Source organism: Ahaetulla prasina, chromosome 8 (assembly GCF_028640845.1).
Source record: "Ahaetulla prasina isolate Xishuangbanna chromosome 8, ASM2864084v1, whole genome shotgun sequence".
NCBI classification, from domain to species: Eukaryota; Metazoa; Chordata; class Lepidosauria; order Squamata; family Colubridae; genus Ahaetulla; species Ahaetulla prasina.
The window spans coordinates 10,460,475-10,472,411 of NC_080546.1; the positions used below are offsets into that span (position 1 = coordinate 10,460,475).

General features: G+C 42.1%; 1 protein-coding gene across 2 annotated transcripts in view; it reads left to right on the top strand.

Annotated features, from left to right (window-relative positions):
• The window catches only part of SHROOM3 (shroom family member 3), a 261,704-nt gene extending 250,035 nt beyond the window's left edge, over positions 1-11,669 (top strand). For both annotated transcript variants that reach the window (XM_058193382.1, XM_058193381.1), the window contains exons 8-10: positions 4,743-4,896; positions 7,651-7,923; positions 9,052-11,669. In XM_058193382.1, coding sequence (XP_058049365.1) covers positions 4,743-4,896; positions 7,651-7,923; positions 9,052-9,393 — 769 coding nt within the window. In that variant the 3' untranslated portion in view covers positions 9,394-11,669. The remainder of the gene's footprint in view (positions 1-4,742; positions 4,897-7,650; positions 7,924-9,051) is intronic.
• The last annotated feature ends 268 nt before the right edge of the window (positions 11,670-11,937 follow it).

Consider the following 11,937-nt stretch of genomic DNA (forward strand, 5'->3'; position numbering starts at 1 on the left):
GGACCAGAAAATGAACACAAATAAACACTAAAGTTTATTTTAATATTAAACTGAAGTTTTGCTTACCTATGAGCCATGCAGCAAATTGGCCTTTTTGCTTAAATGTTACTTGCTGAAGTTGTTGTTAAGGGTAATCTGAGCTCACAACCAAGGTTGTGGACTATTGAGCAGAGTACCCTATGCAACGACTGAGACTGGTTGTGGACAGTAACAGTTACTACACAGACAAACTGGGGTTTGATAGTACTTTACTTTTAGGGAAAAGGCAAAGTCATAGCCCAAAACAATCCAGGTCATATATATATAAAGCCAGTCCAGGGATATTACAAATACCAAGTCTTCTTACCAAACGTAGACTTGCACAACAAACCAGATCTTCTTTAAGTTCAGCCCAAACACAGTTCAATACACAACAGTCAGTAAATATTGAGGAATTAGTAAATAGCCATGATCAAGCAATGATCATAGAGCTCAGATATACAGTTGCAGCATATCATCAGGTTACAATGCTGTAGAGTCCCTGCAGAGTTTCCACACAAGCCATCATTTAGCTTTCCTTAAATACATTGGCTACAGAGCTCAGCCAATCAGGATGCATGATTGTGTAGCACAGCCTTAAAGCAATATAATACCTTTCGTACTGCAAACATACACAGTTAGTTGTATATATTGCCTGGCCAACTAGTTCGACAAATAACAATTTCCTAACAGGTGTTGTTAAATTTTTGCTGTTCTGTGCTGCAGTTCAAGTGGAATGCAAAAAGAAGTGCAGGTAATCCTTGACTTACGGCCACAAGTGAACTCCAAATTGCTCTTGTTAAGCGAGACAGTTGCCAAATGAGTTTTGCCCCATTTTACGACCTTCGTGGCCACGGTTGTTAAGTGAATCGTTGTAAGTCATCGAGTGAATCTGCCTTCCCTGTTGACCTTGCTCGTCAGAAGGTCGCAAAAGGGAATCACATGACCCTGTCATAAATGTGAAGCGGTTGCCAAGCCTCCAAATTTTGATCACATGACCATGGGGATGCCTCAACAGTCGTAAGTGTGAACAGTGGTCATGTCACTTTTCCTGTGCCGTCGTAAGCAGAGGTGGGATTTGCATACTGTAGGAACCAGTTCACCCAGCACGGAAATGTGAGCGTGCGTGCCGTCCGCGCATTCATGCGCACCATCCAGACATGTGCGCACCATCCACTTACGGGACCGCCTACTGCTACCGAATACCTCTCACCGACCCGTGCGCTCTCACAGAGAGGGACTCCTCAGGGTGCCGTCAGCTAGGCAGTGTCGTCTGGCGACACCCAGGGGAAGGGCCTTCTCTGTGGGGGCTCCCACCCTCTGGAACGAACTCCCCCCAGGACTTCGTCAACTTCCGGACCTCCGAACCTTCCGTCGCGAGCTTAAAACACATTTATTCATCTGCGCAGGACTGGATTAGATTTTAAATTTATATTGGTTTTAAATGGGTTTTATTATTTATATTGTTTTTTAATAATTCGGCCTTGTAGAATAAGTTTTTTAATTGTTATTTTAGTCTGTATTTATATGTGCTTTTTACTTGCCTGTGAACCGCCCTGAGTCCCTTGGGAGATAGGGCGGTATATAAATGTGATAAAAAATAAAATAAAAAAAATCCAGACAGGTGTGCGGCATCACAAAACATGGCAATTTGCTCACACGCGCCATCCACGCATACATACAGCGTCAAAAACACAGCGATATAGGATGGGATTACACCCGGGCGGGTGGGTTGCCCTTACCAGTTCATCTGAACCGGTCCAAACCGGCTGAATACCATCTCTGGTTGTAACTTAGAACAGTCACTAAAGAAATGGTTGTAAGTCGAGGTCTACCTGTACCCCAAGAGAAAAGCCTTTATCGGTGACTTCCTGAAATACTTATCAAGAGCTACTGCAGGGGAATTTCTCTGAAACATGCTTGCCTGTAATTTCCCTTTGCAGTGTACAGGGGGGGGAAACAATGAGTTGGGCTGACAATTTGAATAAGAGGGCTGGGGAAGCCTTAAAATTTTGTAATTGGAGTACTGTGCTAAGAAAGGTGGATTAAATGGTTTATGATACCTCCGTGCAAGGTCTCCGTTCGCTTGAAATGAAACCTGAAAATCAAGTTTCTGCAGAAGTACCGAATTCTTTAAGAGGTTAATGACTGGGGAGATCCTTGGAAGCAGGGTGGATTTGATTTAAATCAAGTCGATTTAAATCACGATTTAAACCACATCGTAGATCACCAGCAAAGAGGCTTGATTTAAATCAACTCGGTTTAAATCGTAATTTTTTTAAGAGCAACTGCCATTTCCGTCCCGCAGCGGCTCCTCCTCTGACCTGCTGTTGACTCGGTCCCAATATTGCAGAATATACAGCCTCGTGCTACGTAGCTAAGCTCCATTTCATGCTGAATAAACTAAATGATTAATGTATCTGAAATAGAAAATTATCTTTAGATAGATTTTTACTAAAAGCATTTTGTTAAAATAAATTTGATAAAAATCCAAAAAAGTCCAATTTAAATAAAAAAAAATCCATATTTTTTTTCTAAAAAAATCATCAGTTTTTATCCACTCTGCTTGGTAGTAAGAAGAAAGTATAGTTGGCTTGCACCCTCCAGTGGTGGGTCTGGTGTTATCATCAAGGACCTTGAAGAACGTGTCTATGATAATAAAATAACAGATTAAAGACCCTTGGAGGTCTTCTAGACCAACCCCCTACTCAAACAAAAGACCCTATACCATTTCAGACAAATGGTTGTCCAATCTCTTCTTAAAAACCTCCAGTGTTGGAGCAACCACAACTTCTGGAGGCAAGTTCTTCCACTGATTAATTCTTCTCATTGTCAGGAAGTTTCTCCTTAATTCCAGGTTGCTTCTCTCCTTGATTAGTTTCCACCCATTGCTTCTTGTCCTGCCTTCAGGTGCTTTGGAGAATAGCTTGACTCCCTCTTCTTTGGGGCAGCCCCTGAGATATTGGGAGTCTGCTATCCTGTCTCCCCTGGTCCTTCTTTTCATTAAACTAGGCATACTCAGTTCCTGCAACCGTTCTTCATATGTTTTAGCCTCCAGTTCCCTAACCAACTTTGTTGCTCTTCTCTGCACTCTTTCTAGAGTCTCAGCATCTTTTTTACATTGTGGCGACCAAAACTGAATGCAACATTCCAAATATGGTCTTACCAAGCCATTATAAAGTAGTTAAAACACTTCGCTATTAACATCGCCATTAACATGGTATCAACCAGCATTCATGCCAAGGGTGGGATTCAAAAAATTTAGCAACCAGTTTTCTGCCCACTTGCTGCGTGGGTGTGGCCATGGTGGGCATGGCCAACTTGGCCTCCTGAACCACAGTGTGTGTGGGGAGGGGGTTGTTTCACCCTCCCCAGGCTCAGAGGCTTTTCTCAAGCCTCCGGGAGGTCGAAAACAGTCTCCCCTGGGCTCTGGAGGCCAGAACTTCCGCAAGTCCCATTTTTCGCCCTCCCAGAGCCACTGCGCAGGCCCTGCGCTTACCTGGCATCCAAAACAGGCTGCGTGGAGATTCGTGGGGCGGGGTGGACAGGGCCAGCCAGTCCTTGCAACTACTGGTTCAGCGAACCAGATGTAAAATTAGCATCCAGTTCTCCCGAACTGGCTGAATCCCACCCCTGATTCATGCCCCCATCTGGATACCTTCCATATAAATGGCCACAATGCCCATCTTACCATTATCACGTTTGAGACTTCTAAAATTGGAACTTCTTAGCTGGGAGGTTGACCAGCTGATGTGTTCTGTCTCCTTCCCCACTTCGGAGTGACGAGCTGGCCTTCAGCCAGTGGATTCACGGCTCTTATCAGTCCTGGCAGAGAAATCGCAGCTGCCCGCCAGAGTTCAAACAAATGACTCGCAGAGTAAGATTTCAGCTCTCTTTGAAACGGTTCAGCTAAGCTTTTGCTCCTCGTGGAGTGCGAGCAGTCCCAAAGCTCCTTTTATATCCTGTGGGGTGGGGCTCCTGCCCCACCCTTCCCTTTGATGACGCCGCCTCTCTAATCTTCTGAAGCATGGGTCGATCCAAGCTTGATTATTATTATTATAATCAGCTGGATCTGAAGGCGTAGCCTGGGGAAGGGAGGAATCAGGGGATGACGGCCTCATTACATCCTCCGACTGGCCTGGTTCTGGCTCCTGGAGCCAGGGCCAAAGGCATCGGTGCTCCCAAGGTAAGCCTTACCGGCCCTTCCCCCTCACTCTCAGAGTCACTTTCGGGCATGGGGCCAGGTTTGGGGGCTGGAGTCACAACATGATGTAAGCTGAGGTTTAACTTTTAGGGCCTCTGGTGGCTCAACGGACTAAGTCTGTCTGTTATTAACACAGCTGCTTGCAATTACTGCAAGTTCAAGTCCCACCAGGCCCAAGGTTGACTCAGCCTTCCATCCTTTATAAGGGAGGTAAAATGAGGACCCAGATTGTTGGGGGCAATTAAGTTGACTTTGTATATAATATACAAATGGATGAAGACTATTGCTTAACACATTGTAAGCCGCCCTGAGTCTTCGGAGAAGGGCGGGATATAAATTCAAATAAAAAAAAGCAACAACTTTCAAAGCAGTGCATGAACAGGAAGAGAAACGTATCCCTTGCCCAGCCATACTAGTTGTGGAACATATATTAATTGTCACAAGAAGAGCAAAAATATTTTCTTGCATTCCTGTTTACATATATATGTATGTGTGTGTGTGTGTTTTGAACTGTGTTTAGGGGCAATGAGAAGGAAGCTGCTATGATGATGCCGGTCGCCTGCCCAACGTACTACAGTGTGTCTGTACCCAAAGCTGAACTTTTGAATAAAATCAAGAATTTGCCTGAAGAAGCAGGTGGGAATGATGAACAGGTGGACATCAATGAGAAGAAGGTGAGTTTTGAGCATGTCTGGTGCGGAATATTCTTAAGCAGAGCTGTGTGAAACAGAAGATATCCGTGGGATCAAAAGATTTCCATTGAAATGACAAAAGCAACACACCCCTGTTGGGACGTAAGCTCCGCCTTTTCACAATGCATGCACAAAGGGGGCGGGGCCTTGTGCTTCACTGGTGAAATGCTACCATCATTTGACCTACCCTGAAAAAAACCAGAGTGTCTCAACCTCAGCAACTTTAAGATACGTGGACTTTAACTCCCAGAATTCCCCAGCCAGCAAAGTGGTTCTAAGCAACCAATCATAAGAAGAGGATTACCTGTATGTTTTTTTGCTGTATGTCTTCTACATAGATGCTCCCCAGGAACTATTATCTCCATTCCTTACTTAACATCCTAGTCGTTACGATTTGTCATACATTAAATTATTAATCTAATCCTAACTGTTATTATTAGATCGATCTGATCTTATTTCTTTGACCAGCTAAGTATTGTTCCGTAGTTTGCATGGATGGATGGATGGATGGAATAGATAGATAGATAGATAGATAGATAGATAGATAGATAGATAGATATAGATGATATAGAAGACGGACATGGATGGATAAATAGATAGAAATAGATAGAAATAGATAGATGAATAGATAGATGAATGAATAGATAGATAGAGATAGATAGATAGATGAATAGATAGATAGATGATAGATAGATAGATTGATTGATAGATGATATAGAAGACAGACAGAAGATAGATAGATTGATTGATTGATAGATGATAGATAGATAGATTGATTGATTGATTGATTGATTGATTGATTGATTGATTGATTGATTGATTGATAGATGATAGATAGATGAGATAGATAGATAGATGATATAGATGATATAGAAGACGGACATGGATGGATAAATAGAGATAGATAGATTGATTGATTGATTGATAGATGATATAGATAGATAGAAATAGATAGATAGATTGATTGATAGATGATAGATAGATGAGATAGATAGATGAATAGATAGATAGATAGATGAGATAGATAGATGAGATAGATAGATTGATTGATAGATGATATAGAAGACGGACATGGATGGATAAATAGATAGATGATATAGAAGACAGACAGAAGATAGATAGATGAGATAGATAGATTGATTGATTGATAGATGATATAGAAGACAGACATGGATGAATAAATAGAGATAGATAGATTGATTGATTGATAGATGATATAGATGATATAGAAGACGGACATGGATGGATAAATAGATAGAAATAGATAGATGATATAGAAGACAGACATGGATGAATAAATAGAGATAGATAGATGATATAGAAGACAGACAGAAGATAGATAGAGATAGATAGATTGATTGATTGATAGATGATATAGAAGACAGACAGAAGATAGATAGATATAGATAGAAATAGATAATATAGATGATATAGATGATATAGATGATATAGATGATATAGATGATATAGATGATATAGATAGATAGATAGATAGAAATAGATAGATAGATTGATTGATTGATAGATGATAGATAGATAGATTGATTGATAGATGATAGATAGATAGATTGATTGATTGATAGATGATATAGATGATATAGATGATATAGATAGATAGATTGATTGATTGATTGATAGATGATAGATAGATAGATTGATTGATAGATGATAGATAGATGAGATAGATAGAATAGATAGATAGATAGATAGATAGATAGATAGATAGATAGATAGATAGATAGATAGATAGATAGATAGATAGATAGATAGATGAGATAGATAGATTGATTGATTGATTGATAGATGATAGATAGATAGATTGATTGATTGATTGATAGATGATATAGATAGATAGATTGATTGATTGATTGATTGATTGATTGATTGATTGATTGATAGATGATAGATAGATGAGATAGATAGAATAGATAGATTGATTGATTGATTGATAGATGATATAGATGATATAGAAGACAGACATGGATGAATAAATAGAGATAGATAGATTGATTGATTGATTGATAGATGATAGATAGATAGATAGAAATAGATAATATAGATGATAGATAGATAGAGATAGATAGATAGATAGATAGATAGAGATAGATAGAGATAGATAGATAGATAGATAGATAGATAGATAGATAGATAGATAGATGAATAAAGATAGAGAGATAGATAGATAGATAGATAGATAGATAGATAGATAGATAGATAGATAGATAGATATAGACGATATAGACGATATAGAAGACAGACATGGATGAATAAATAGAGATAGATAGATAGATAGATAGATAGATAGATAGATAGATAGATAGATAGATAGATAGATAGATAGATAGATAGATAGATAGATAGATAGAAAGAAATAGATAATATAGATGATATATAAGACAGAAGACAGATAAATAGATAGATGATATAGATGATATAGAAGACAGACAGAAGATAGATAGATAGATAGATAGATAGATAGATAGATGATATAGAAGACGGACATGGATGGATAAATAGAGATAGATAGATAGATAGATAGATAGATAGATAGATAGATAGATAGATAGATAGATAGATAGATAGATAGATAGATAGATAGATGCAGGCAGGCAGGCAGGCAGGCATGGACAGAGAGAGAGAGAGAGAGAGAATATATATATGGAGAGAGAGATAACTCATAGCCTATTAATTTGCTTTCAAGGGGTGACTGATTTCTGTTTTCTTCTTATTTACCAGGCCGAACTCATTCAGAGCTTGACCCATAAACTGGAGATTCTGAAGGAAGCCAAAGAGAGCCTCCTGGCAGACATCAAGCTGAACAACACCTTGGGGGAGGAAGTGGAAGCCCTGATCAGCCGCCTGTGCAAGCCCAATGAATTTGACAAGTACCGGATGTTCATTGGCGACCTGGATAAGGTGGTCAGCCTCTTGCTTTCTCTCTCAGGACGCCTGGCTCGAGTGGAGAACGTTCTCAGCAGCCTCGGCGAAGATGCGGATAAACAAGAATGGGTATGGCAATTTTCCACCTCCGAACCCGAACACAGGGAGTCCTCGACTTACAACCACAGTCGAGCCCGAGAATTTCCGTGGCTAGAGCAAGAGAGTTGCTAAACGAGCTTTGCCCCCTTTTATGGCCTACCTTGCCACCGTTGTTAAGTGAATCGCTGCGCTTGTTAAGTTAGTCACACGGGAGTTGAACGAATCTGGCTTCCCCGTCGACTTTGCTCGTCAGAAGGTCACAAAAGGGGATCAGGTGACTCCGGGAGGCTGCGATCGTCATAAATAGGAGTCACGTTGAGAAATCGGGCAGATGTAGAACCAGTCTTGAACTGGCAGAGTCCTTGCAAACCCCACTCCCTTCTAGCACTGAGGATGTTACCTAGTTGGGTAATGAAATGTCCACGAGACATTAAATCACATGCTTAGTCCCAAAGAACCCACTTTTATTTAAGCGGCTGTAAATTATGGTCATTCACAGCCCGTAGTAATTCACAAACATTCTGTGAAGAGTCCAACAGAGGCCTGCCACAGTCTTTCAAGGTAATGCCGATAAGCACCCACCTTTATCTCCCTTGAAACGCTGCCAGAGACCTAATGGCCAATTAGTTTTGCAAGGCCAAACAGAGCACAGAGTCAAACGGAGTGTCTCAGAGTTTGAACCGACCAGAATGAACAAATTGCTTCCTGTAAAGGCTCAGGTCTGTTTGCTCCTCTCTTATGTCTTATGGGAGGGGAGAATCATCTCCAAGCTTTACTCCCAAGTCGCCCCCTTTTGTCTTAACTGTTCTTGCCTCCTGGCAGCTCTGCGCATGCACACACTCAGAACAGGCTCCCCCTGTTCTTCTGCCTCGCTGATGTCAGATTCCAGAGGCTGCGGAGGCAGCACGTAACTACCAGATGGCCCTGGTTCCCTCTCTGCCTCCAACGCAGAGCCCTGGTCCGAGCCTTCCCCAGACTCCAGGACTGGCCCACGTTCCTCCCCAACCTCCTCACTGTCCGAATCTGCTGCTAGCTCCGCTGGCGGGCCGCAACACTTCTAGACATCTCAGGTCGCTACAAGAACCCACCTCACGCCAGGGCTGCCATACCGAACCTTTCATTTTGTCTCTTTTTGTTTCTCCCATTTTTCTCTCCCAGGTTTCTCTGAACGAAAAGCGGAAGATGTTAGCAGGCCAGCATGAAGATGCCCGTGAGTTGAAGGAAAACCTGGACCGCCGAGAACGTGTGGTCTTGGATATCCTGTGCAGCTACTTCTCGGAGGAACAGCTTCAGGATTACCAACACTTTGTGAAGATGAAATCGGGGCTGCTTATAGAACAGCGGGAACTGGATGACAAGATCAAACTCGGGCAGGAACAACTCAAGTGCCTCTTGGAGAGCCTCCCCACAGAATTTTTCCTGGAGAGCAAAATGGCCGCCGAACCTCCAGCGATCCTGGGGATTAGCTGCGAGAACAGATCTACCCCATCTTTCCTCTGACCTCCTCCAGATGAAGCTCACGTTAAAACGAACAAACTCCTTGCGTTTATTTAATCGGAGACAAGAGTTTTAACTTTTGAAATCGAAGGCGGATTCGTTTTATTCTCTTTCTAATTCACGTAGGGAACTCAAATCAGCCATGAAGATTTTACGTTCTTTTTTCTTTCCCTCCGCCAAAGTCACTTTTTCAAAAGGCAGCTGGATTTTGTTTTTTTCTCATGAAGATGTTCCGCTTCTCATCCAAGGAGCTTCTTCCGTTCTGACTCCAGAAGCTTCTTGGATGAGGAGCGAAGCGTCTTCGAGGAAAAACAAAGTCCTGGCTGCCTTTTGAGAAAGCGCCTTCAGGACAACCATGATCAGGAGGATTGAGAAGCTCCGTAGACATTTACATTATTATTTTTTTCCCTTCTATCTGCAATCACAGCAAATCTTTATCCGGAGCACATGAGAAAGAGCTTTGTTCTAGTGGCTCAAAATGACCCAGGAAGGAATGCCTTGTGCCCTAGGAAGGACATTCGCTTCCGACCCTTCTGAGTTCAAGCCGTGCCCGTTGAGGGAGCTCTCCTCTTCCAGCTCCAGATTAAATTATGAAGGATCTACAATAATGAAGCCTTAATTAAAATATCGATGAGCTCTCTGCTGTGTCTTGAACAATATTTATATTTTTTAAAGCTACGAGACGGAATTCTGTAAAGATTTTGTACATAGACACTACTAACCGTTGGTCGTTTCGATTCTACTTCAACCATGGGGGGGGATATGGTTTTAATTTTTAATTTGTGTGTGTGTGTGTGTGTGTGTGTGCTTAACAACAACAAAAAGAAGCACCTCCCCCATCCCACATAGCGGGGAGGGGCAAACACCATAGTCTGAAGCAGCTGTGTGGATGATGCTAAAGGACAAGCTGAAAAGAAAGTTTTGGGCTCCGAGTCAGAGATTCCTCGTACACACAACTATTGACACGCGATAAAGTTCACTTTGTGCTTATCGGCTTTAAAAAAAAATGGGACGCAGCTGCAGTTCCCACATTGGCGAAAGGAAAGAAGTTGGACGTTCTCAATTTTACGGGGATGAGGATCCCCCATTTTGGCGTCGTGGTCCAGGAGTTGTACACTTACAATCCATGAGGACTGCCTTCTCTCCCAGGTTTTGCAGATCAATTTGCGCTTCTCTGCACAGGATTTTACGGCAGGGGAGACCTCTCTGCCCAATTTTTTCCTCTCTATGCTCAGCAGGATCCCGTTAGGTTGGTGAGCGAGATGCATATGCCTAGAGTGTCTCTCCGCCTTACCATGCGCCAGCAGGTGGGGCGGGAGGACCTCTCCCTTTGAACTTCCACCGAAGGTACCAATTAAGGGACTTGAGAATGTTTTTGCACAGCAAAATACTGTCTTCCAAGACTGCGGTGTGAGACCCAACCCAACCCAACCTAGCACTTGTGCGAACCATACAACTCAGGAGTCGGCACGACACAGAAGCTTCTTCCTACATTTTCCCGCGTGACTCTTTTAAAAAAAACAATAAAAGTCGGAACACATGTCCGCCTGCAAAGGGTCGGAGAATTTCTCGAGGTGTTTTTTTATTATTATTTTTTTCTTCCCAATCTCTCTCTTTATTTATAGATTTTTTTTAAAAAAGAACAAAACAAAATCCTTGCTTGTTTTTAAACACTGTGGTTTCTTGGTTTTTGCTAACCTCTTTGGCTTGGACTGTCCGTAAAAGCGATCCAAAACTAAGATATAACGTAGCACAAGAGTTGGGCGGACCGAATTGACAGTCACACAGCCAAATGGGATTTATTTTTCTTCTTCTTCTTCTTCTTCTAAATTCAGTCCGAAGGATTTCTTCCTAATTTATTTACAGCAGGGAAGTTATTTCCTCTTTTCTATATTTTGTATGCTCTCGGAGCCGTCGCTCTACAAGGCTCTACGTTGCTTTATAGATCAGGGCTTCCCAACTTCGGCCACATTCAAGACGTGGACTTCAACTCCCAGAATTCCCCAGCCAGCAGAGGAGTTGAAGTCCACGTGCCTTGAAAAGTGGCCAAGGTTGGGAAACCTAGATCAGGGGTCTCCAAGCTTGTCAGCTTTTAAGACTGGTGGGGCTTCCATTCCCAGAATTCCTCAGCGAGCCATTCTTGGCTGTGGAATTCTGGGAGTGGAAATCCAGCGCAAGTCTTTAAATTTGCAAATTTGGAGAGCCCCGCTTTAGATGAATTCAAGGGGCAGGAATGTATGTGATAAATCTCTAAAAACCTGTTGCTTAAAAGCTTTATGCTGGGCTATGACTGTAATAAAAAGAAAGCGATGAAGATAAAACAGATATTCCTAGTAAATGATCAGTGGAGGAGAGGGGGGAGGATTCGCTCTTGGATAATCTTTCACCTCAACTTCAAACTTATTCCTCCTGCCTTTCCTTTTAAGGACCTTTTAGGCCTCAAAAGCCAGCTGGAGGAAAAGCTTTTCAAAATGGCAAGGGAAAAGGAGGGGTGTAACAAGAAAAAAAAATGAGAAAAAAAGAAGGTGGCAACCAGTAGTAGGTTTC